This window comes from Apteryx mantelli, chromosome 3, assembly GCF_036417845.1.
Source record: "Apteryx mantelli isolate bAptMan1 chromosome 3, bAptMan1.hap1, whole genome shotgun sequence".
NCBI lineage: Eukaryota > Metazoa > Chordata > Aves > Apterygiformes > Apterygidae > Apteryx > Apteryx mantelli.
The window spans coordinates 136,672,825-136,700,532 of record NC_089980.1 but is presented as its reverse complement, the minus strand read 5'-3'; the positions used below and the strand labels follow the sequence as shown (position 1 = coordinate 136,700,532).

Below are 27,708 nucleotides of genomic sequence, written 5' to 3'. Positions count from 1 at the left end.
TATCCACTGCAGAAGATTTTAAGTGAAAAACACTAATTTTGAGCTAAACCAATTACAATGAGATGTGCTACCCAAGCTCCCGCTCTCCTGACATAACCATCTCCCGTTCTGGCTGCAAGGTAGGCAAGGCTGTGGGCTGAGGACTCTGCCAAGGCAACACACGGATATCACGGGGACCCTAACAAAAGCTGACAGCAGACACTTTTCTTATATTCTCTGCCAGGTTTTCTGTATGCCAGAACACCAGACCGTCTCTACCCCCCTTCCCTACAAAACGCCCCCCAGCGTCGCCTTAACCTAATGGATGGGTGAAGTCAATTCTCAGAACACCGATCAGCAGAAAACAGCAGCCCTGGTTACATCAGCCGGCGCAGGTGCTTATTATTTTCAGGATTTAGATGTTCTGAAGTCATATCTAATGGCTGCTGAACAAAACCTGCGGAGTCTGGCATTATGAGCTGCATTTCTGCTTTCTTAGAAAGCCAGCAGTTAATGGCATTCAGCCCGAATCTGGAGTCATGAAAATATCTTTATTAAGCATGTCAGAAAACGTAGCAAAATGCTGTGTTGAACAATTGGCCGTAGCAATGCTGCTCAGTTCTGCAAAGTGAGTCTGTATCACATCTGATGTGTTACATAAAATATATGTCAGCATTTTCCTGGCAATAACAATACAGCAGCTTCTGAAAACCTTAACGCACTGCAAATAAAATATTTGCAATGCATTTGGAATTGTGCAGCTTACCCACACTGCTAGATACTCACATGTCTCAACAGCCTTAGAAGAGCCTTGAATAAGCCCACCCTTTTTATAGACACAGTACTGGGTCTTGGGTCTTCTTTTATACATTTTTCATGTAAAAAGGAAACTTATCATTTCTATTTAGCTCTGTCTACGCATTTTTGCACATAGATGTATTCCCACTGAAAAAACTAGAGACGAAAGCAAGGCAGGAGGGCCCGCATGAGAAGACACAAGCAACAGAGTATTTTACGAGGCTTGAAAATTGCTGTGATTAGTCAAGCTAAGAGGGAAATCAAAAAGATTAAGAAAATACGGATGGTTCATATAAGGACACGAGGGAAAATACAGTAGTGAGGGGATGAGGAAAGGAAAAAAAAAAACCCACAATAACAAGCAGAGGAAGGCAAGTGACTTTAAATGAGATATAGTATTGCCTAGAGTCAGAGAAGAGTACCCGGAGCAAGGAACATACCCTTAGAGTTCACTGAGCATATGATTTCTGCCTGGAAATTTGTTCCGCTGGAGCTCTCATTGCCGTCTATCAGGAGGCTTCGAACCCATTCGACGCCGCTCGCTGCCAGGCCCAGGCATCCATCAGCAACACATCTCCCCACCACGCTTTCACCAAAATAAAAGCTGCTTCCAGCACTTAGGCAGACGGCGAAAACCGTGAACTTAGCCCAATCACAAATCAACAGACACGGCTCCCTGCAACTTCGCACAATTTGACGCTACCAGACAAACTCCAGTGAATGGCAGAGCTCTCGTTGACTCCTACAGGGCTTGGATTTCGGCTCAAGGGTCTGAACTGCCTCATTCATCTTAGCGTCCCATTAATAACCCTACCGAAGTGCTGATACTTCACTGCTGAGCACTGAGCAACGACCTCCTCCCCTAAACATGCTTGCCCATCCAGCCTCACTTGTCTCATTTCCCAAAAGCTGCTGCTGCCCATCACCCAAATACCCAACAGCCATGCTGCTGGATGGTCAGGAAAAATATCTCTGGAACAGCAACAAGAATTCAGCTTAACTTAAAAAGGACCACATAGACATGCTGCAGTGATTCAGTAGCAGTCCAGAGCAAATTCATCATTTCATTTCAGTGAGGAAACTGCAAATATTTCCAACTCATCACACTGCAATATCCTAGAATCATCACATACGCAGGTCTGGAGCCACTGGAAGAAGAATCGCCATGTACAGGATATATTCAGCTGCATGATGCTCAGACCCAGCAGCACCAGCAAGAACAGGATCGGGTCTGGCATGAGGCTCCTGCAGCCGTCGGTGGCCGTGTTGTGTTACGACTACCTTCGAAGAGACGGACACCAGCAGAAACAAAGCGCTTGCGTTTGTGTGAGCACAGTGATCCCAGGAGAGCAATTCTGAAAGGCTTAGGAAGTCTTTTGATTAGAAGGGAAAATGGAAATCCTTGCTAGAGATTCTAGCACGTAATAGGGAAAACCTGCTGTCACCAAAACTACCCATTTAATTTTTTCACAGTTCTTCCAGAAAATGGCCTACACATAAAACAGATTAAGAAAAAGGAAGAACAGAACGGACTGCTAACATGGGCTCACTACGGCCTCCACAGACAATCCCCGCGTTAGATATTTCTATCTTTGTCCAAACCTACTACAGAGAAACTGCTGCACTTACTTATTTTAACTGTGATTTCTCTTTAGAGAAGACATGACTGGGTGCTGGTTTTGATGCATCTCGACATCTATCAAGGTTCCTGATATCACAGATATTGCAGGGTGTCTCTCTTGCCCTGTCCTGCTCTGCTTCTTGCTTGAAGAACTGCATTATATGAGAATTTAGCCCTAAGCCCAACAGATTTAGTCAGTCCTTCCAATGAAGGATTGTATCTACACGCACAAAAGGGTTGAACCTCAATAGTATTCCTTTGCTATGCAAAGAGTCTAAAAAAGAACTAAAAAACAAATAAGCAGAGAGCAGGACCAGTCTGGAGCCAGAACAGTCCAAGTGGCTAACCCTTCTCTCCAAAACATCCGTCTGCAGGCTCCTCAGGGCTTTGCAGTGTGGGGGACCACATGTACACCGAGGCTCTACCAAGGAGAAGCTGGCATGCTAATAACTCATTTCTTGCAAAGGGAAGAGCCGTTTCCAGGCCTGTCTGCAGCATCCTGGGCAGAGATCCAGCTCATCCTGGGACCTGGTATATCTGGTGAGGACAGCAGTCAATGGGCTCTAGAGGCAGAGAAAAAAGGCTCGAGGAGGTGAAGTTTATAGGAAGAGAGTGGGAAAGTCTGACAGGCCCACGGGACAGGCAAATTGGCTTTTCTTAGAATAATTAGGGTCTCCCCCTAAATCTTCCTTGGCCCTGTCTTGTCTAACGCTGGCCCTGCCAGAGACACTAATTTTGCCTGCCCCATCTGTTTGGATTTGCTTACTCACTAATTTATACAACGTCTATCTCCATGGTGGCTAAGCATTTTAATCACAGTGATTAACACACTGAGCAAGAACAAAACAAAAATGGTTAATCAAAGGCTATTAGCCGTGTTTGAATGTCTAGACGCTGCTTTTTACACATGAATGCTGGTTAACGATCATCTCCCCATAACGTTCATACAGTCTCTGATTTATTCACTCTTCTGCCAATTCTACAGTTTGCCATAACCACATCAGGGATTTTGACCCATTTGGCACCAGGAGAACACAACACACTCCTGCAGGAAATACTTGTGGCTTTTCAGCCTGTCTGAAGTGCTTGATGCTACAGTCATGAGCAACACAGAGAAACCTCGTGAGAGCTAGCATGGTCTGTGTCGGAGCACGACAGAGTGCCTGAGATGCGCTCTGCACTATGATGTGCCAAACTCCCTGACCCTCCAACCGAAAGAGGAGTCTTCCCTACATTGCACAGGAGTAGAGGAGTAGGTCGTTTTTATGACACTGAGAAGTGCCAAGCACTGTCATTATCAGATGTACAACGTCATAACTAGTGTTTGCTAAGACAGGAGTATTGCACACAGAGTTTGGTATTAACGTTAGCCTGGGTTTGCTCCTGTGAAGGGCCACCATCACACAAGGTGGCAGCTCACCTTCCTGCATACTGCACTCACCTCCTGCAAAATTACCGTCAACATCAAAACAGAACTCAGTGCCCAAGTGGGAATCAGAGCCCCACGGGGTGAAGCCGTGTCCGCAGACAAAAAAAAAAAACACACCAGGCCCTGGCTCAAGCACTGCTCAGAGGTGTCAAGCAGAAGGCATGCAGGGAAGCCATGGGATGCTCTAATACCTGCGCTAGGCAGTAATCACACGGTACTAATCTGGAAAGCCCGAGTCCCGAAGAACGAGCAACCTGAGGCAGAGAACCACAGAATCGCTGAGGTTGGAAGGGACCTCTGGAGATCATCTAATCCAACCCCCCCTGCTCAAGCAGGGTCAAAAATGCACGCCTTACCTGTGTTTGTAAAGCCCTGTGTAAATTAACAGCCTCATACAAGCAGGATTTAAAATAAAAATACAAGTGCAACTACAGGGTTTATTGCTCTAAATACATCTCCAGCGGTTTCCATTGTGAACACAGAACTAAATGGCTTTATTTACGAGTCACAGCTGTTTAAGGTAAAGTGTTTGGCCACTTCTCTGGGCTTTCAGTTCAGCTGCCTCCAACTGGTCTTCCTGTTGCTTCTTCCTCTTACTGAGATCATTTGGGCCACCTCATGAGCTCTATTTTTCTTATGAAATAGGGCACCATATCTGCAGTACTGGACTTTGGGTTCTGGGTTCGTAAACCTCTAGTAAAAGCTGAATGCTGCGTAAATGTCCATGACAGCCAGTAAAGCTAGAAAAAGCTGCAATCCTACCACTGCTCACAGACATTCAACTCTCTCTTGCAATAACAGAAGGTTTATTTGGTGGCAAACTAGAAGGAGATGAAATAAGCATCACAAGGAGATACTCAGAGTAAAAGCTGGTCTGATTTTTACATCTCCCCCCTTTTCCAACAAATCACCACTTCAGGGACATCAACCAGGAACCTTTTAGCTATATCTTTGCTTTGTTTAAAAAAATAAAAAATAATAATAAGTGCATGTTTACAGCAGAACAGCAGTTTTGCGGTTCTTACCTCCAGGTGAAATCCTGTGGACACATCTATCCAAAGTCAAGGTGCAGTGGGATAGAGTGAAGAACGACCAGCTCAAGGTGTACCTTGACTAGTTAAACCTAGATACATCTCCAGTCATTATCTCCACTAGGATCTGATAACCAGGCATCTCTGTGAGCACAAAAAACCCAACTTTTTTTCCCCTCAGCATTTTAGTAACACTTAGGTCCCTTAATATACCATTACAAGCCACAGAAGATAACCACCACACTGAATCAGCACATTAGTAATTTAAACAGGCTGGCTGCCTAGATCCTTGCACTGACTGTCACAGCTTTCCACCAGTTCCACTTGATCCTCAAGTGACCATCAACTGATATTTATTATTTACTATCTAGGTGGACAACTTAATGCAATAAGATCATCTCTCATCTCTTCCTTGCTAATGAAGATAATAAATAACTACAGTAAGCAGTATAATCAATATTACACTCTGTTCATATCCCGGAGAATATTAGGTCTGTGGCCTGCAGTCCTACTAGAGATAAAAGATCTCCGTGGGCGCAAGACCGGCTTAGCACTCAGACAGAGCATCTGCAGCAGCAGGCTGGCGTACCAGATGATGATTCTGCTCTCCAAAGCGCTGCGAGGGCATCACGCTACCAGTAGCTTCACGTTTGAGACGGCATACGAAGCCAAGTGCCTGCCCACTTGCACTCCCTGAAGATACATTTCAAAAGCAGCAATAATACTGTCAGTGCCCTGCAGAAAGTGCAACATGAGGTTGCTCAGAAACGTAAAATACACAAAAAAGGAAAGGGGGGAAGGGAAGGCATCAAAAGTTTACGTGTCAAGTAAAAAATTAGCAAGACAGAGTTGAAGTATTATGGAAAGGCCTACATTTTTAAGTGTCCTAAGGATTAGTCTCTGACAAGATAATATTTTAAAAGAAAAGCAATGCTACTTGTACAATAAATACAGATTGGATCTATTTGGGATTTTTCTTCCTGTAATGCAGGATCAGAGAAAGTTTTCAAGATCCTGAATTCAACAGCTGTTTCACATCGTTTCCCGTTCTTATTAATTCAGAAGAATCCCCCTCAAAAGGATTTCATGCTGCCCCTTGTTGATGTAATGATATTCCTGAAGTTATCCATGAACCCCTCATCCTCCTCCCGACCCACTTCTGCAATGACAGATCCAAGATATGAGCTGTCCAGAAGTTGAGCTTTTTTCTTTAAAAAAAAGGTATCACCTTCAAGATCCCTCATTACACGACTTGGTAGCCTCCCTGAACAAATTTAGCCAACACATCTTATTGTAACGCCCACGCTCCCTTTTTGCTACTTGCCTTCTTCCAGAATTTTTCTTCAAATTACACTGTACGTCTTGCAGCTGGGATCACAACCTGCTGCATCAACATCAGTGGGGACCCAATTCTCACTAGACCCTGAGGCAAGTACTCCAAATGGCAAAAAAGAGAAAAGCGCACGAATCCGTAGCCTAATGACTCAGCCGAGAATGTCTCTCTGCTTCCAAAGTTATTCCCGGTTTCATAGCCAATGTATTTGTGTGTAAAATGACCTCGCACATCCTGCTCAATGAGACATGCTTCTCAGGTGGGAAACAGTGTCTGATCCTGGGGGTGATATTAGACTTCCATGGTCTTGTTTTCAGTGCCAGAGGTCTCCCATCTCCTGAAAGGTGCTCAGACCTTTTTGCACCGCTGCTAGGGAGCATCAGATCTCGGTTCCAAGTCCTGATGTTCATTCTGGGAAAAGCTGCTCACATCTAAGTTCTGCAGCACTGAACTCATAGGTGGCCTAAAGTCTTCAGTGAGTGCAGCCCTGTGTAGTTTTTAAATGCACTCCCACCTGTGAAATCCCTCACTTTAACACATACTCCAACTGCGAAGTAAATAATGCCTTTATGCTAAAAAAAAAAAGAAATCCCACAGTGAAAGAGTACTTTCTCTAGATATATTTCTAAATTTCAATAAACACACAACATAGCTATCTAATAAAAAGTGTCTAAAAACAAATGAAAGCTTTCCAAATCTTCATGTTGCTACTCAACCCAGCTTCTCATTTTACTGTAGACCAGGTACTAACCTCTAGCCAGACAGACTGTACTGCACAAACAAACCTTAGAAGCTGCAAGGATCTTCAAGACTTTTCAGTATATGCCAAACTCTCAGCTGATATTATTCTGTCGATTTACTGGGGTTGTCACCAGGAAAGACTTGGTCCTCCACACCCATGCTATAGAGAGGCTGGGAAACAGACCTTGCAATATTCAGTATCTTGCTCCACTCAAAATTAAAAATCACCGCAATTCATCTATGAAAAGCTACTTCTTTAAGAGGTGTTTTCTGCCTTTGCAGTGGGCAGGAACTCACACAGCCTGTTTCAGTTCTTCCAGGAGAGCTTCATGTGTCTGAAGCTTAACTGATTGAACGAGATCCCCATTACATGCATGAGTTTATGTGAAAAAACAGTGGCAGCTGTCCCATTCTCAACTTTTTCAGGGAATCAGTTTCAAGCCCTCAGAGTTTAGGCACTTACATAGGTATCCAACCTAATTAAAATCGCAGCGAGATTCCAAAAGAAGTAAAACTTTCAGAACAGCACTGAAGAAAATTTTGCCAAACTCCAAAAAATCTCCAAGGACTAAAACCCTCTTTCATGGTCCTCATTCTGAAGCTTTGCTCATTTTACTTTTTCACTACTCTTTTTTTTTCTTTTTTTTTTTTTTTTAAAGAGGGAGGAGGGGAAGAAGTGCTGAGTGGTGAGGAAATATCGCTTAAAAAAAAAATACAGTGCCATCTGGGCTCAATGACCATGCTTATGGGCTGTGAAACAGGCGCTACAGTCTTTACTACATTGGGAGCGCGGTACTACAATACGATCTCGTGATCACCGTCTTGCGGGAAGCAGCCCAGCTGGGCTTGAATTTCAGGAGGTCTGGATACAAGGAACAGCGAGAGGGAGACCTTCCGTGGAAAAGCCGAGGGTGCAGCAATTTCGTGGTGCTCTGGGTCGGTCGCTTAGTTCCACTCTCCTCTAGTCGGTCCTCAATCACGGTGACACTACATCCTCCCGGAGATGAAATCTCTGCGCTCTCTCCAAACGAGACCATAAATCCATCCACACCAGTACGGGTCACACACCTGGCAATCTAACAACTTCAGCCTGAGCACAGAAACCAGAGAGATGGCATCTGTTGAGCGAAACAAATTTACCAAGGGCGGTTTTTACTGAATGCTAAAGCGAGCGTGCCAAAACCGTACGCAGCTTCAGAAAGTGATTAGACAAACGCACAGAAGAAATATTCCTCACAAGCTATTAAACACATGCCACCTCTTGCTCAGGAACCTTTTAAGCCACACACGCCAAATGATGGCAGAATATTCTGGAGGAAAATCACTACACGCCTGCCCCGATCTGACGCTTTTTCTTAGGCCACCTGTGCTCTTTCCCGGTCACCATTGGCCACACGATACTGAAGTATTTGGCGTTTTGATCTGTTCCCCGAGATCTCTGAAGACACAAATGCTTTGGTTGCACTACCCTAGACTCCCAGAAAAGCTCTTTCAAGCCTCAGGAACTGTTATCAGTAAGGGGCAGGGTTCAAATAAGGTGTTTTCATGCTCAAATCAGAACCCTGTTAAAAAGAGCAAACACCAACCTTTAACTCAGCACAATAGCTCGGCACAATAGCTAGTTATACCCGTCACCCCGAGCCCCGACCCGTTCAGCGCACGCAGAGATTTCTTTAATTCACCGAAAGCACGACACAACCGCGGGAACATCCCCCATCAAAGCCAACAGCCCCCCTCAAAGCCAACGTTAAAGCACGAAAAGCGAGCAGCTGAGTTGGGAAGGGTAAGGTTGCCAACAGCCTCATTTAGACAACCGCTCCGGGTTGACCCGAGCGGATGCGATCTTATCAGATAGCAGAACTCCGGAGGAAACAAAAGCATTAGATCATAAACTGACAATAGCTGCCTTTGCTGACTGGCTCTCAAGGTTTGAGACATATCTACCTCTTCCCGTCTGCACTTCGGGCCCCGTTAATGGTTGGTGCAGCTGGGGAGATGCACAAAATAAGGAACAGCATATAAAGGAAAATAACAGCTATTCTACAGAGTCGGATAAACAGCCTAATTGAAAGCAGATTTTTTTTAATATAGTTCTACTTCTCATATGAGCGGGAAGATTAATATATGTTTTTTAATGGGCAAAAACTCATTTCAGTTGTTATCACTAGAATCATCGAGCAAAGGATGCATGACTAAATTTTCTGTTTGGGATGGTAAATTTTCATGGCCATTCTTAGCTCCTATGAATGTGCTTTCTTGAAATCTAACACACTGCATAACAGCGCTTTCTGTAAAACCCTCCTTCGTTTGTTAGGCTTTTAAGTTGCACTTCTATTATGAACCTTCTCTTTTGTCGCTCTCTTTCCAGCTAATTCTCCACTGTTGGTAGGCAGATTACCTTAAATGACCTCTCCTGCAACGCATGCCTCTTTCCCAAATCAAAGTTGGCTTCTGAGACTCTTAAACTTTTTAGAGTTCATCATTTGTAGAATGACATTCCCTCAGATTTGGGTTTAAGACTGCTCTCTGGGCAGGGGAGAGAAAAGGAGCTCCGGAGCAGGAAGACTGCCTGCCTAAAGACCCCAGCCATCCTCAGGACTAACAGGGTGGAAAAGTCCGGCTACAGCACAGTCTGCTGGTTTCCAAACCGCACTTCAAGAGTTCGAAGAGTCTCTGGCTAAGAAGTTATTACGTTAGGTTTTTCCTCCTTCGATTACCGCTAGTTCTCGCCTATCGCAGCTAGACTGTCTGCCGGAGAAGCCAGGCGAGCTCAGAAGGGCTGCAGCGATACCGGCAGCCGGGCGTCAGACACTGACTCTGCACTTGAGACAAGTGATGGGAAAGCAGCCAAGACCCCAAAAAACCTGAAACTTCGTGGGGATCAATGGCTGGAGCTAACCACAGCAGACGATGCCCAAGGAGCTGGCAGAGTCAGCCTGGGCTGCTAGGAAGCTCACCTAGCATATTGCTTACCCAAAGTCTGCTTCTGCACAGCACAAACAAAATACTGCAAACCTAAAAAAGAAGAAGTGACTGTTTTCTGGTTTCTACCACTCACTTCCACGAATACCACAAGTAGCCCAAACCCTGGAGACGCTCTACTCAAAAGAAAATAACGAACACGGCAACTCAATGTACTGATTACACAGAAACCCCAGGTTTGGGAACAGATAGGAGTTCAAATAAAACACTTTGACCTACCTTAGCGGTACTGCTGAAGACAACAACAATACCTTCCCAGACCAGAAACTACTGAATACACTCCCATCAGAAGGAAAATGGGGAAAGAGCACAAAACAGAAGACAGGCAACGCTCAGGGAGGACAGTGTTAATCTCGGAGTTCTTGATAGATACTGCAGAACTGCACCTGCTGTGCAAACACGAATACAAACTTGTAGTTACAGTTAATACAGATTAAGTATCCTGTTGAAATGTTGCCTCTGCGAAAGGGGATTGGAAGAAAAATAAATTTCTTTAAAGGTAACTGCTGTTTAAGTCTAATTGGTAAAATCCACAGTTTTACGACAACGGAGCTGCTCCTACGAATGCACAGTTCTATTCTGAGTGACTAACAGATGTTTTCGCTGAGGATTTAGGACAGAAAGAATATAAATGCAATGATAATGGGAGCTTAATGAAGTTTAGTCTTCAGTTAATTCACACACCCAATTAATACAACACCCCAAGGAAAGTATTACCAAGACAAGAACTCTTTTGTTGATCGTAAGGGTCAATTCTAGGCAAAATATCCAACCTGAACACATGCATTTTAATTCTTTATTAAGGAACAGTAAGTATGCTATTAGAGGGCTATAGTCCTTTATGAGCAGTAACTTTAAAACAGTATATAAGAATCTAGCACTGGATCTCAATTAGAAATACTACCACTGATTACAGTCCGGTCCCTGGAGGAGTTCGAAAGCTTGTTCAGCTTTCTCCTACAACGGGCCAAATTTCAGACATGGAAAACAGCACTAACTAATGAATTTTCAATTGGTATAGCTTTATTCACAAATTCCTGCATGACACACATGAAATACAGCAGCTCCCCTCCAAAACAAAAATACAATTTCCCCATTTCCCCCCGCAAATGTATCCACACTGCCTTAACAAGTAGAAAAGTTTGAGGCCAAAACTAACAGTTTCTGCAAATCTTATGTTAACGTATTTCTTACTTTGAGGACGGTAAAATCAATTCACTCAGAAAAAGAGAGATGTGACATTTCTAGTTCTTTAGATACCTTTCTTAAGAGTGCTGGCTTCCAAATCCTCTAATTCCTAATAGCAACTGCTGTAACATTAAAAAAAAAAAAAAAAAAAAAAAAACACGAAAAAATGATTTCCAGACAGAAAGGTCAGAGGAAGCATCAGAAATTAAATTTAAATCCTAAATTATAACTTTTTGCTCTAGTTACACAGTTTCCAGTAATTCTAGTCATTTTTTCACGCCATAAATACAGTTAAACAACAAAACCAACAACAAAAATATAAGGGTCACAAATAAATAATTTGCCCTTACTACTGAAAAATTGGACACACTTCCTAGCGACCACAAACAGCTGGTTAAAGGAACAGTAGTGAATTACAGTAAGATTTGCATGTTCAACAAGAAAATTTAGTGGTTCATTCCAGGCAGAGTTTTTGTCAGTTCAGAGGAAAAAAATAACGAGAGCCTTTAATGAAGCCCCAATTGTGCAACAAGCCATACCGGGAAAACCATTTTTATAAATGGAATTATTAAACTCCAGAGCAGTAAAACAAAGACTAAAAACACTCGCTGCATAAACAGCAATAAAGTATCTATTTAGGTGATCTTTTGAAGCATAGCAATTGAGGGATTATTCAGATAAATGGTAGGCTATCCAGACAGAGTCATAGTACTAAAACACAGCGTTTAATCTTACTTTTTGCTCTGCTGAAAGCCTCTGTAGACTCTTCCTGCAACTTCTGAGAGATGGAGCGTTATCAGAAAGGACCAAGCAGAAAGTAGTCCCTATAGGGTCCATTTGTGCCTACAGACAACCAGATTTTAAACCAGTGTAAACCATCCCCCTTCTATTGCAGTCAGAGAAGCCACACCAATTAAAACCAGCTGAGGAAACGCTCCCGAACATTTGAACTTAGGAATGCCAAGGTTTTCACACAATAAGGCTGGAACAGATCAGCCACAATTTTTTGGCAAAATTGTAAACGACATTTAAAGTCCTGGCTCCATTCATCTAATGAAGCATAATTAAGTTGAAAAGCTGTAATTACTTTTAACCTTAAATAACCGAGAGGTTTTTAACTCCGAACATACAATATATATGATGTGATATTACTGCGAGCCTTTTGAAACAAATCAATAACTATTAAAGCTGGATCCTATCAGCTACCACCAGGTATTAGTCGCTTTCTCGATATTTCAAGTATTCAGTCATTCTTAGATACAGTTAAAGTAGTAAAATGAAGTGGTCTCATACTGGCACTGTGATAAATAAGAGATTAAATACAGAACAAATTTATTACTCCCTGAAGTCCTACTGAGCCTCCCGATTTTTTCGCATCCACAACAGTTTAGTTTACTTTGATGCGTTATTATTCCAGATCTAAAGCACACAATTGAAAAGTAAAGAGTCGGTTGGTCCAAAGACCTAATCTAGTGATGCCAGGAATAAAGCAAATGCCAAGCAGAACCTAAATATCAAGACCACCTTTCGACAGCCATCATATGCTGCTTAAAATCAGTGGCATACACACACAAGTGATTTTTGACATTCGGTTTTGTATTCGGTTGGGTCTGGGTGAAGACAGGTTACTTCAGAAGCAGGCACTTCTGGCTCGCTACCTGTCCCCTGCCACCCGTGCCCAGGATGGCTCATCTTGAACCCACAGGGTCTCCGCTGTGGAGCAAAACACTGTGAAGAAAACAGCGTCATCCCCCATCAGCACCGGAGCAAGTGTGGCTGGACTCGCTCGTAAGGACACGAGCGGTCGCGTATCAGCTAGATGGACGTGGCCATGCATTTCTCCTCCCTGGATTTCACCCTGGAGCTGAGTGTTAATACTAAGGTTGGTCCCTGGCAGAAAAATCGGATCCAAATTCCGCAGAATTTCCTCCCAGATTTGAATTTCTTTGAAACGTCTGACTCCGACTCCTCACCACTTAGAAAAACCGTATTTAGCAGGCAAGTTGAATGGAAAGGCTCATCTCCAGCTGCCTCCCCTCAGCGTGAGAAGGGCAGTGCCCAAAGCTTCTCCTAGCAGAGGACACTCCAGCGTGATGACACCTGCGCTCCTGAATGTTAGCTGTTTTCCAGGAGAGGGAAGAAAAAAGTGCTCCTCTGCAAAAGCCTTGGTGCTGAAGAAAGCAAAGTCATCGGAGAGAGAGGAGTGGAGCTGAAGGGGGTTGAAGAGGGAATTGGGGGGGGGGGGAGGCAGTGACCCACCTCCCAAAAGTGATGTTTATAGAGTCTAATCAAATTATCGGATCTGGGTCCACTGCTGAAGTCCCTGTGACGCACACAGGTAATAAAATAAACGTAGATTTAAACAAATGGGCAAACCATGAAGCTAAGTCTGAAAGCCAAACGTGGATTTTGCCAAAGATGCTGATAGGCTGGATACGCTTAAATCAGCTGGGAAAAAACCACATATTCCCACAAGGAAATAAAACGTAACTCAAACTAAGGGGAAGATTTTCCTTCCAAAAGCATCATATCCATCTCGGCTCCAGGCATTCTTGTAAATTAGGCAGTGACAGGGCATTGGCATGCCACCATCTGCGTGGTTCAACACTTAGGACCGTCCCAGGTACAATTTTGGCCGGGGCCAACTAGCCTGCAAACAATGGTCCTAAAGTCTGTTGTGCTCCTTTGGGATAAAGCCACTTGCAGGTGTAGAAGTCCCGACCCCCAGCTACTGATTTGGGTCGGATCTACAGGCTCAGTAAACCCAAAATGTCCAAGTAACCAGGGCACTGCTGCATCTTTCCCTAAAGAACCCGTTTCCTTCCCAGCCCGATCCTGACACACAGCAGGAAAGAAAGCATTAAAGCAACCCCTTGCTATAACGAAGTTAACGTACCAGCGTGACACCCTCTATATAGTGACTTTATGCTCCAAAAGCGAGTTCACAGCCTTCCTAGCTCAGAATATGACTTGTAGTTGCAAGTCTCCCCGGAGCAAGGAACAGATGAATTTCTGTAGTCGGTGCTTCACGAGTAGTCAGTGTGCACCGTGCTAAATTATTTCCATTTCTAATTAATATTCATAGATGAGCTACAATAGTGAGCCTTCAATCAGCAGTCAAACACCACCCACGCTAGATGCAAGGACAACTACACGAGATAAGCAGTTTATTGGATCAAAAGTCCTCTTTAGATGAGAAGACAGCTATTGCAACAGCATAAAACTGAGAGCATCCCATCACTGGTGACTGCATGAAGCAAGTAGCAGTGAATCTCTCCCTTTAAACCAGAGACTCAGCGCATGCAGCACCATGCAATTATGATGTTAATTTATCTGAATTCTTCTGCCTACTTGAGGCTTGAGCTGCAGGTAGGTACTTACGTTTTAAAAGCTGTCATTTTGTGCCACTGAAAATGGCTATTTCTAAAACTCAGTCTACACTCAACTATACCATCAGCAATTCAAGTTTACTTTACTGTCCCAATCCTTCTCACTACTGACCCACCACTATCAAACGTTTTGGGCCAGATCTTTAACATGTATGCTTAACAGTACATACTTCCAAGTTCCACTGACCTACAGCAATTTATGAGAGGTGAGGACCTTGCCCCGTAGCTTTCGCTTTTAACTTCCAATTACATCACAACACAACTTAAACTTTCAAAAACTGTGCTCAGGAAGCTTAGAAATTCATTTCTTTCCCCAAAGACCTTGTCAGAAATGAGTTCCTGTTCCACTTCCCCTTTACCAGCCTCTGCTCAAGCAAGATCTAGAATGTGCTTTTGTTATCCTCATCCCCAAGGTAAGTTTATGTGGCAGAAATCAATGATCTTGTCCATCTGCAAAAAATGTGGCCTGGGGATAAATAACTGGCTGCAGCTGTCGGTTACTAGCTCTGCGTGGACAATAAATTAATTAAAAATACCTGACAAAACCATGTCAAGCCCACATACAGCGACTGAAACCACGTAATCCGTAACGCAGCATCCCCTTCTCCACCAGATGGTAAACTAATCGTTCCCGGTAAAAACGGCAAGATGGTTAAAATGAGCGGAGAAACGTTTTTTGCCCACCACCCAGAGCTGTTCTACTACTCAGAAATGGGGGACGGAAACGGGCTGCCCAACGAAAAGTGTATTTACACCCATTGCCAGAAAGGGAAAGTATAAATATTTCTGAAGCTTTATGAAGGCTAGTACTTACAGTCAGGCTTTGAAAGGGAAAGAATAAAGCAAAATATTCAATTAGAAAAAATTACTATAATTGCAGGTTCTATTTTATCCCTGCATTAAAGCAATAAAGTGCCTCGAAATATTGCTGAGCTGGAATACAGCGCTTAGCTCTACTTAATATTTTAATATACATTCAGGGGGCTAATTTAATTTGGATCTGCATGAGGGTCTCTTCTCCTCCCCGGCCCCTACTGCCTTCCCCAAAACTTCTTAACATATGGCTAGATATATTTTAAATACACCCCTCCCCAAGGGATGTGTATGCAGAGCTGGCGCCGGACACAAATTCTGACACATGCCAGCATGCCTCCACACTGAAAAAGGAAACCGGGCACATCACACATAGCTCAGAGGCATGCAGATGCAGAGTTAAAACTCTGTTTGCCCATACCTGAAAGCCTGAACTCTGATGTCTGATTTTTTTTTTTTTTCCAATTGGAAGAAAATGTCCAATTTCCGCTCCCCAACCACCAAAGAAAATCCTCTTGGAAATAAATGTAAAACCGTAGAATTTTGCTCTAGTAGTACATTAATCACGTGGGAAGGGATTCGCTATTGAAAGTCTCCGAGCAAGTAAACACTCGAGATGAAGAAGGGGGCCCTTACTCCCCGGCCCTTGCTCTAACCACGCTTTCTCTACGATGCTACAAGCCATGGTTTTCTGAATATAACCTCATGCCTCCCTGCAACAAAAGATAAGTAAATATTCTTTTAGGGAGCCCTTCATCCTTTTAATTAAACAAATTAATAACACTTTTCCGTATCTCATAGCTTCTATTATCTTTTGTGAATTCTCACAATTCTGTTGTAAAGACGCATTGAAAAAGCACTAATTGAGATGATCTCTGGAATTCGAGTTGCTGTATTTTTAGTCGTGTTTTAAAACTATTTTCCCTTTGTTTCTGGAATGCCTCCCAACCTTCTTCCCATGCCAGACTGTTTACATTATTTAAATGCCTTCTGCTTATACCACTCTTTACAATTTTAACTTCAATAACATCGGCCTCCGTTGCTCTTTTTTTCTTCTCTTAGACATAACTGGGATGAGTTCCAATCCCAAACTCAAAGCCACTCTTGGTGCTTTGCTGATGTCTTCTGTATTTGGTTCATCAGACAACGCGTTGTTGCCAGTCCTATCACACAGGACTTCTGGCGCGTGCGGGGGAACCAAGCGCAAAGAGTTAAACTGTTGTTCTTTCACCAAAGAACAACAGACTCAGAGGAAATAGCGATTTTACCACTCTCTGGAATCCTATGACAACTCACTTGGATTCTTGCAATCCTGTGCTTTAACAGACACAAATCACCCCATCGACCATTTCCCTGTAAGGAAGCAGCTGAAAGAACAAAGACCAGAAGTATTAAGTTCACGCCACAAATGCACAAACCCTGGGTCCAGCTCCAAACCTATCTAGAGCTCCGTTTCACGCTTCTCCCCTGCTGTTTTCAAGCAGCAAATGCATTTAAAAGACAGGGCTCAAAAACTCAGTTCCAGCCCCAGTTTGGGGAGAGCAATTTCTGCACGCTACCTGACCCAGAAAACATGGAGAAGCCATCCCTCCTTTACCTTAACAGAGAGCTGAGAACTGCAGTACTCATCACACAAGCAGAAGCATGGCCTGTGCCTCACCGCTGCCGTATAGAAAAGTTTGTCCAACTTTGACGCTGACTCTCCCACCAACTCAGCAAACTAGCAGGAGCTCCAAGTTGCAGAAGACTCCAGCAGCCGGCCGTGTTTTCACTGTCACTTTGGTTAGCTTTGCTTTTTCCACAGGTTTAATTAAAAAGGTGATAAAGGCAGCTCCAGGTGCCCGAGCCTTGTGCAACGTGGCTCCTGAAGATTTTAATAAGAGTTCTGCCAAACTGGTGGAAATTTTATGGAGAATCTCTCCAGCATCGAAATGACCTAGCAGAAGGCACCTGTAAGGGTGTGGGAAGGGCGATATAGCACAGCAAACTATTGAGTTTTCTAAGATAAGTGCAGATCTCTGTTGAGTTGGTTAATTTAACCCTATTCACAACAGGCTTGTTTTTCTTAGCCCCAATTCATGGACTGTCCATTATGGATGGGACACAAAAGCAACATTTACAATGTACTCCTGGCTTAGCCCCACTTCCCATGAGGCTTCCGGACAAGCGACAACATACCCATTCCCCCAACTCATCCTGTGCAAAAAGGGATGTAGATCTATTTATTTGGGATGCTAAAATATGCAACTGATTCTGCAGCTAGTACACCAAATCATGAAAATGTGCAACCACCCAGAGCGGCACAGAGGAAGAGGAGGTCCTCGTGATAAAGGCACCAGGCTGGAATACAGGATATCCTGAGTATCTCAGTTTGGCTGCCAATTCTGCAAAAGATCTTCTGGGCAACTCAAGTCATTTAAGGACAGATTGTGAATATTTCATAGGTGAACCTGAGCTCTCACTGATTTTGGAAGAAAGGAGATGTGAGGAGAAGCACAGTCTTTAGGTCCCATTACGGTTTTGGAAATGCATTTAAGATCGCCTCTCTCCTTATTTTTGTCAGCTGGGCAAGCTCCAATTTTGTATAACTCAAAACCTAGTCCAACAGGAGTGCTGGTTCAGCTAGGGCTTATAGACACAGACGCAAAGAACAACACATCCATTTATTCTGAAATAATGAAAGACGACACAGACACATAGTTTAGCCATCCAAGCATGTGCATACTTTAGATGGAGTACTCAGTGAATAGGTCAGATCTGCCCAAAGGCGGACAAATAGCAACTCTTGAGACTCAGGCAGCTCGAGAGCGATGCAGATGTGGCTCCTGCGCAACTACACGTAACCAGACATAGGCTGAATTTGGAGTATAGGGCGGTGGGCAATACAAATTCCCACTGTGGGTGGCTGGGAAAAAAATCCAGCCACGGGAAATCGCTGAGGGCTTGTGCCAGCCACCCTGGGACACCGCAAAATGCTCAGTCCCACCTTGCGGTGGAGTTTTGGAGCATCCTTGCCAACCCTGACACCACCAGTCGGCAAGGACACGGGATATGCTTCTTCTTCTGTCCTACACAGATGGTGCTGTTCTGCTCCACGGGATGAGAAAAACTAATTGTCCTTCCCACAACCAGACTGTCCCTAGATTTGAGAATCTGCTAAAGATTCTTCTCCCTCTTTTCCCTTTCCTGCAGGAGTAGTGTAGAGACTGTCACTACTAGACTTGCCTACTTCCCATTCAGGATAAGGCTTGTTTTAAAAACCAGCTTCTCGTCTCTTTAAAGAAAGCTATTAGGAACTCTCTCTTACGTTTCCCCAGGTTGCTTCTTCTCCCATCCACCCCCAATGGATTTCCTCTTTTAGAAATGGACAAAGTTTTAGAGCAACCCTCCATCACCCAGCTTTCAGTAGCATGTGATTTTTGGCAACCAGTGGAGAGTATTCAGCCACCTGGTCTTCAGCAGACCAGTCTAAGGTTCTTCTTCAACACATTCAAGATTTAGCAACTTGGTCTTCAGTAGCAATCAAAGTCTTTGCATCCAATTTAACCAGCTAGCACTGGCAGGTACCTTTTTTCCCCCATTTCTTTGGGCTCTTGCTTAGAAAAATATTGCAGCGATCTGAAACAGTCACAGCAGACTACGAATCTGTCCTGGCAGATTAGAAGAAGGTGGGTCAATGAAATATGAGTATTTGGCACATGTTCCTTTTGCTTATACTTTTAATTACGATTTCATTTTAGCTGTAGCACAGCATTAATCTGATTCATAGTTCCTACTACCTAAAAGCTTTCAGATGGCAAAACACTGGCTTATATCATCACTGATTTTCAAGATAGCGAGCTGCTAAAAATCAAGTCAGGATTCAAGGGAAGTAAAGCAAACATGAAAGTAAAGGGAAAAGTTATGTGAGGAATCCAGACTTCTCCACAGGCTCACCCTCATTCCCCAAGGAAAATTATATGTTTGACGTCCAATTTCTTTTCCTTGCAGTCTCAAGACAGCAGAAGTAGCTCTCCTCCAAAGAGATGCTTTATCACCATCAGTTCTACCTACATCCTTTTCATTAAAGGAAATGCTCCCTGAATAACCTACATTTGTACTGAGAGGAGAACCACTGCAAGGAATAAAACTAGCTCAATGCAGCTAAAAGCAAAATGGAAGTGTCTAGAAAGGTGGAAAATAGAGAGCTTATAGTTTTAAAACAGAAAAAAGCCGAACCATCTTTCCTCCTTCCCTTTGCACCCTGTCTCCCCTCCACCAGAAAGAGTACTTTCACATTGCCATTTGCATTAGAAATAAAAACTGTAGGGTACCTGGAAAAAAAGGCTAGAATGTCGTTACCAGAGGTTGATATGAAGCCAGAGTAACTAAAAAAGGGATGTTCTGGTCAAAGATCATACGTAAAGCAGCACTGAAGAGAGCAGCCTGCAACCCAACTTCAAAACAGCAGTTTTCCCTGGTAGTTTCGACATTCCTGAAGACGGTCTCTCAAAAATATCAAACACCAGGGTCCTCATTTGCTCACCCTGAAATCCACGGAAGCTTTACACTGCTTCCAATGAGAACGAAGCGAGGTCACTGAAACATTTCTGCTTCCCCTCCCTTCTCCCCATACACTGCAGTCCCTAAGCGGACAGGTTACAAGATGTCACTGCACAACCACGTTACCCGCAGGGCAACTCACGCCCAGACGACTCTTACTCAACTGCATCCCCAGCTCCAAAAGGCAACCAAGGTCTACTTTCTCCCCCAAATACCGCTTATCCACACGACCGTCGCATGCTGTCGCTACAAGAAACGCGGAATTGCGTGGGGAGGCGAGAGCCCACCAGGTCCACGGAAGCATGTACATCTCCAAAGGAAAGCCTGGAGGAAACTCTGCCCTCCCAAGGCTGGAATAGCAGCTCTGCTTCAACATCTGTGGTTTGACCCCCTCTAGTGGGTAGCACTCAACAAGACACGGAGCCTCGCCACCACTCCGCAACCAATGGAGACGCTACTTCTGCTCAAGTGATAAACCCTTTTTTCCTCCCTCCAGCACAACCTCCCTACCTGCCTTGTACTTTAGATTCAATGTCTTTGGCACATTCTGGACTTCTCAGCCCGCAGCTCGACATTTGACTAAGGAGATGCCATAGAAAACCCTCAGAAATGGGGGCAGAGCGGGTAAGGTTTCTGGAAGGGAGAACCACCTCGCTGGGAAAAATGGTTATATCCCAGACCTGATTTTGTAGGGAGAAGATATTTATCATTTATCCCAGCATGTCTTCCTTCTGCCAACTTGTCAAAATCTGACAAAACTCCGTACTATAAAAACAAGCTGTTAAAACTTGGCTAAAGGGAAAAACTTAGCTGCCAGACAAGCTAACCAGAAAAAGCTGAAAAAAATATTCAAGTGTGCCAGAACAGGCAGTAAATTTAAAGAAGGGATCTGCAGAGCTGAACATCCCAAACTAAGAAAATGAGGCAGTATTAGGTAAGCAGCTTCTAGTTCATCTGTCACTTGACAAGCAGATGTCTCCCACTTCAAGTGACTTGGGCTGATATCTAAGAATTGCAAATGCCTGTATTTCTAAACCATCTAATGTAGCAAATATCTAACTCGGAGTTCGCCCCGGAACAAAGTATTTTAGTAGAACCAAAACCCACTCATCACCTAGTCATTAAATACCATATATTCCATTTAAACCCATTGATTCATCCTTCCACCTCCAGGCACACCAAAAGATGAACAACTCATAGATTTGGTCTTTCCATTAATAAACAAGATGTCAAGTCTTCGCCTAAATTTTAGAAATTTGTCTTTAAAACACGCACACACACAAGGTATTTTAATGTCAAGATAGTGACAAGATTTTTTTTTAAACAGACTGCTTTTCTTCTAAAGATGTATTCAAATCAATCTTAAAAACAAAACCCACAAACATTACATTCAAGTCACAAACTTTACCATGACTGACAGTTTAACAGACACAGTAACATTTTCAACTGATCAGCATTCATTTTAGCTCAAACCCCACATCCTGTTAATCTAATGGAATTCAATGACTTTTTTTTAAATAGTACGCTGCAACGTGAAAGATCATACTTTACACTCTAAATCTCGTATTTCAGGACAGCAGTCATGACCCACTAACCCACTTACACCAGAGGTTAAAGAAAGGTATATCTAATACAGAAGTTATACTCTTAATTGTCGTAAATACAGCTTGTCTAATTAGCCAAGATATGAAAACTTCAAGTCAAAACCATTTTTTCCCTGAATTTACACAGATGAATGACTTCAGTGAAAGCAACAGCCCTGGCAAGCTAAGAAGACCAACCTGCCTTCAGTCTATTTCAAGTAAAACCACAGCCCTGCAACATCCTTCCTCAATGAACGCCCCTTCTGCAGCTTGCAGAGCAGAAGCACAACAGCGAGCGTAACATGCCCAACTGGCATCCTTTCCTTTGACAGCCTGCCCAAATTGCTCCAGTCTTCGAGATATTCTACGAAATAAAGACGAAAAGTGGAAGTTGCAGACTTACCATAAAGGTAGAAAACCACCTAAGCATTATCAGCAGGAATGTAATTTGAGATGATACCACTTCAAGGAACAACTAGAGATAACATACATATACAATGTAAAAATGTGTATGTGTGTATATGTACACTTTTTCTGCCAGCAACCACTGGAGATAGGCAGTATTAGCATAGCCTTGGGTTTTAGCCCCCCCAGTATTTCCATTAACCCCCCCAGCATTCCTGCCTGCTCACAATTTAATTGCCAAATATGAGGACAGAAAACACGAACAAAGACAAACCCCCACCCACGATGCACAGGAGCAACCAGCTACTCTGCACACGCTTTCGAGAAAAGAAGAGCTAATACTATTAAAAAGGAGCCCAATATATATATTTATATTTCTGCCGCAAGAATTTTATTCATCAGTCTCCTTACTGGCGAGTCTTCACAACGTCTAGGAAAGGAAGCCCCTACAGGGTGACAAATCGCGCGTTACCCTCTAAAGTAAAACACACGTCACGTAACGTTTACCAAGAAGCAAGCCCTTGGCGATCCAAGGAGAGGATTTCTATACAACTCCAGCCTCCCTCCTCCATTCTCGACGACTTGGCTCCCAGCGGCTGAGCAACAGCTAGAACAGTCACCACGTAACATACAACTCTGACTACACGACGTACCCGCGCAGCGCGTATCCGTTATCGCGCGGGAAACCGGGCTCGATGCATTCTACGCCGAACGCACATTGCTCTAGGTCTTCCTCCTCCATCCCCTCGTGTAAACTTCTTACCGGCACGAAGCGATTTAGCTGCAGGCAAATACTGCTAAAACAGTGCTTTCCAGTATTAGTCCCATCACCGCATTCAAGATTAATTTTAATGACGCTTGCAATAGCCAGAGTGGGAATGTAAAAAGACACCCTCAAAGATTCGTGACGGCTAGCCCACAGATCCCAGGGAAGTTATTCTTGCTTTCTTTGGTCAGATATCGAGAGTGAGCTTCATGCCAACCACGCTGTTCAGCACGCCTTAAAAAGCAGCGAGCGCCGTATGCTATTGCGATTAGCAGTCAACAGGAGAGAAAGCTCCCTTATTTTAGCTAACGCGGTTCGGTCTGTAGAGCTCCTTTTCGGTCCCTCTTTCAGTAGTCCCAGGTCCCGCACAATCCCAGAAGGAAAAAAAAAATCTTTTTCTGCATTAACAAATGAGGGAGAAGTCTGGGCCGCTCAAGCCTCTTCTCTTCACATTACAAGCCACACAAACATCATCCCTCCGCATGCAGCACCTCTGTCTGCTACCGGAGTCGCTTGAGTTTCCCCCTCCCCACCCGTTCGCTCAAGCGGACTGGGGGGCTGCTTTCGCCAATGCAGACCCGCGCCGCGGCCAAATACACGATCGCTTCTTTTGCCTGGCTCCATGGGGAGAGAAATCCAACTTGCCAGAGGAGCATCTGCATCAAGAACTGCTTTTGCTGATGTGCTACTTGGGAGGATCAGGGAAAGAAGCAGCGAGGGTCATGTACCAATTCACCTTCCTCATATACATAACATGCACACATCCCCCCTCAATAACCCCCCCCCCCAGTCCATATCTTAGCCACAAAAAAAAAAAAAAAGGATAAAATAAATCCCCAAACAGAAGTTGAGAAGCAATGTGTTTTAAATGCTACGCAAATGACATTGAAGATGCAGAAGAAATATGTATTTGCTGTTGCGCTGCATGATTTCACGGGCTTATTTCCTAGGTATACGTTTCACGCAACCTTCCCACGCAGATCCCCTCCCTTGCACCCCCCTCATCTCCTCAAAAAATAATAATAATAATAAAATAAAAATAAATCTTTGATGTATATTCATTTTATCTCAAGAGCTGTGTCCTCAGAAGAGGTGTCAAGGCCCTCCCCTACCTCCACCCACGCAGCTCTCCCTCCCCAGGCTCAACCATGCTGTCTCCATCTTAACTCCAGCCACTTCTTCACAGATTTCATTAGGCAGCAAAGTTAACCCCTTCCGCTACCCCGAGAAAAAAAACCCTCTTCCCATCAAGCATTCCTTTCTGCCTTCCCTCCTTCACCTGTCTTCTCATCCATACTCCAGGAACAAATTCCATAAAATCCATCAGGGAGGTTATTTTTTCCCCCCTCTGATTCATTCTGGAAATGGCAATGCAGGGATGTTAACCCCTCCAGCCATCCCCTCCAGGGCTTTCCACTGCTTCACCATGCAGTGCCATCTTCTCCCCCCTTAGACAAATCGGGGGGGGGGGGGTGTCTTCTTCCTAAAACCATTTAAAAAGCCATAAAACCCAATCAGCCCCTCCATCTGCCCCATCCGTAGCCTCTTCTATACGGTCTCCCCCAAACTCTTGGGGGTAGATCCACTGCCTCATGACACAACTCAACCTTCATTCCATCCTCCACCATCCACATCGGATACTCCTTCAATCCGATTAACCCATATCTTATCCAGACCTATCTTAGAGGACACAGGGCCACGCTAGATCTTCACAGTTGTCCTTACAACACCCCTCTCCGTAAAAACGCCATCTCTGGAGAAGCGCTTGTATCTACAGGCTTTCATCCCAGAGAATTTCTTCGTGCCTCCCCCCCAGCCTCTTTTGGGGGGGATAACGTAATTTCCAACTCACTCGGGAGGACGCAATCCTAAGGCCTTTTATTCCGATCGACCCCGGAGGCGTCTCCGAAATCCCTCCCTCGGCCGGTATTCCTTCCCTACCCCGGCCCCTCTCCCCGCAAGGTTTCTCTGAGGGAAGAATCCCCATCCCTGACCTTCAGCCTCTCACACTAGCGGTCTGAAAACCTTCTCGGAGGATTGGGTTCCTCCTCTCGCCAAGGCGCCCCGCCGCATTTTCCCACTCGGCGGCCGGCTCCGCACGTCGGCGGCACCCTCGGCCCCCCGTCGCCGACCCACGCGAGGACGGGACGGGATGGGACGCCGCGGTGTCCACCTCCGTTGGCCAGTGCTCCCCACCACCACCACCACCACCATCACCCCAACCTTCTGCCCATCGCCACCGGGGCGGCCCCCTTCCCCCGTGGGGCCCCTTGGCAGCTGCTCCGGCCCCACGGGCCTCCCCGCCGCAGCGCCCTGGGGTCACCCCCAGCCCCAGGCCTACGTCCCCGCCGCCGGCCTTCGCCGTGGCGGGGGGGTAGAGGGGGGGGACACACACAAAATGTAGGGAGGAGCGGCTCCCCCCAGCCCTGTCCCACGCGTGTGGGGCAGCAGGAGACCCTCGAAGTGGGGGACACCCCCCCCCCAGGACGCTGCGGTGACGGCCACTCCCCACGCCCCCCCCACAGATTTTGAGGGGGAAAAACCCTCTTCTCCCCCCCCCCCCAAAAAAAGGGGCTTTCCTCAGGGCGGGGGGGGACCCCTTGTCCCCCTCGCCGTGAGCCCCTCTGAGGTGACAGCGGCCCCACGCACACGTCGTGGGGGGGGGGATCCCCTCCCCTCAGCGTCGGTTTTTGGGGGGGGGAGTGACCCCCAAGTCTCCCCTCCTTTTACACCGGGGGGGGGGGCGCCGACCCCTGCCCAGCAAGGCGACAGCGGCCCCCCCGAGGGCGGTTTTTTTTTGGGGGGGGGAGAGAGGGGGCGGACAGCGGAAGGGGCGGCGACGGCTGCCCCCGACGGGGCGTCCCGCGGCGGCGTTAAGCGGGGGGCGGGCGGAGGAAGGGGGGAGCCCTCCAAACACCCCCCCCCCCTTCTTACCTCCAGACCTGTCCCATCTGCAGCAGGTGGATGACGGACTGCCAGACCCAGACGGAGATCCTGCAGAGGCGCTGCGCCCCGGGGGTGGCGGTGCCGACGACGACTCCTCCTCCCCCCCCGCCGCCGCCGCCGCCGCCGCCGCCGGGTCCCCCCCGGCGGCCGACGGCGCCCATCATGGGCGGCCCGCGGCTGCTGAGGCCCTGCACGGCGCCCAGCCCGCCGCCCGTGAAGTCCTGCACGAACCAGCGGAAGCTGAGGATCTGCACCAGCACCGAGGGCAGCAGCACGAAGGCCAGCGTCAGCCCGCACCACAAGTAGTCCCGCCGGCCGTAGTGGTGCAGCGCCAGCCACAGGTCCGTGCCCACGTCGCCCAGCAGCACCAGCAGCGCCAGCACGATCCACAAGCAGTCCAGCCACGGCCGCTCGGCGGGCCCGGCGCCCTCCGGCGGGCGCGGCGGCCCCTCGGCGGCGGGGCGCGGGGCCAGCGGCTCGGCGGCGGCGGCGGCGGGCGCCCGCGCCAGCAGGCTCCGCAGGCAGGCGCTCCGGCAGCCCCAGTAGCACGACGACGTGTTGCAGCAGTGGCAGATGTGCAAGGAGCTGCTGCCGCCCGGCTCCTCCGCGCACTCCGCCGCCGCTGCCCCGACGCCGCCGCCGCCGCCGCTGCCGCCGCCCGCCGCCGCCGCCGCCTCGTCCAGGCTGTGCAGCTGGGCGAAGCCCGCGCCGCCGCCGCCGCCGCCGCCGCCGCCATCCGACTTGGCCGCCATCTTGCTGCCGCCGCCGCCGCCGCCGCGTCTCCGGCCCCCTTCGCCGGGCGCGCTCGCTCGCTCTGCCCCCCCCGTCCCCGCTCCCGGCACCCCCCCACCCGCCGCCCGCCCGCCTGCCCGCCCGCCGCTTCCGGGGGCGGCGCTTCCCGCGCCCCGCGCAGGCCGCCCCGGGCCGCCTAGCGACCGGCCGCGGCAGCGACGCCGCCAGCCGCGCCGGGATGGGCTGGGATGGGATGGGCTGGGATGGGATGGGCCGCGCCGGGATGGGCCGAGCCGCGCCGCGCCGCGCCGGGCCGCCTAGCGACGGAGCGGGGCCGAGCCGAGCCGGTCCCGCCGCCGCCGCCGCCCGGTGCTCCCGCTGCCCCGCACCCATTGCCCCAGCACCCGGTAATTCCCATTGCCCTGACACCCAGTAATTCCCATTGCCCTGACACCCATTGCCCCAGCACCCGGTAATTCCCATTGCCCCGACGCCCATTGCCCCAACACCCATTAATTCCCATTGCACCAGTACCCATTGCCCCAGCACCCGGTAATTCCCATTGCCCTGACACCCATTGCCCCAGCACCCGGTAATTCCCATTGCCCTGACACCCAGTAATTCCCATTGCCCTGACACCCATTGCCCCAGCACCCGGTAATTCCCATTGCCCTGACGCCCATTGCCCCAGCACCCAGTAATTCCCATTGCACCAGTACCCATTGCCCCAGCACCCGGTAATTCCCATTGCCCTGACACCCATTGCCCTGGCACCCAGTAATTTCCATTGCACCGGTACCCATTGCTCTGGCACCCAGTAATTCCCATTGCCCTGGCACCCATTGCCCCAGCACCCGGTAATTCCCATTGCCCTGACACCCATTGCCCCAACACCCGATAATTCCCATTGCCCTGACACTCATTGCCCTGGCACCCAGTAATTTCCATTGCACCAGTACCCATTGCTCTGGCACCCAGTAATTCCCATTGCCCTGGCACCCATTGCCCCAGCACCCAGTAATTCCCATTGCCCTGGCACCCATTGCCCCAGTACCCAGTAATTCCCATTGCACCAGTACCCATTGCCCTGGCACCCAGTATTTTCCATTGCACCGGTACCCATTGCCCCAGCACCCGGTAATTCCCATTGCCCTGGCACCCATTGCCCCAGCACCCAGTAATTCCCATTGCACCGGTACCCATTGCTCTGGCACCCGGTAATTCCCATTGCCATGGTACCCATTGCCCTGGCACCCAGTAATTCCCATTGCCCCGGCACCTGGTAATTCCCATTGCCCTGGCACCCATTGCCCTGGCACCCAGTAATTCCCATTGCACCAGTACCCATTGCCCCAGCACCCAGCACTTGCCTTTGCTCTGCGCTCATTGCCTCAGCACCCGGTGCTTCCCTCTGCCCTCTCCCCTTTGCA

The 27,708-nt window shown here is 47.1% G+C and overlaps 1 protein-coding gene across 2 annotated transcripts in view; it reads right to left on the bottom strand.

The window, feature by feature from the left end:
- Nucleotides 1-26,298, bottom strand: part of XKR6 (XK related 6) — a 209,690-nt gene extending 183,392 nt beyond the window's left edge. The window contains exon 1 of one of the 2 annotated variants that reach the window (XR_010883846.1): nt 25,535-25,616. Coding sequence is in view for 1 of the 2 variants with exons in the window: in XM_067294422.1 (XP_067150523.1) it covers nt 25,535-26,298 (764 nt within the window). In the remaining variant the exon portion in view is untranslated. Of the gene's footprint in view, nt 1-25,534 lie in introns of both variants that reach the window. The other variant, XM_067294422.1, reaches the window with a different exon arrangement.
- Between the last annotated feature and the right edge of the window lie 1,410 nt (nt 26,299-27,708).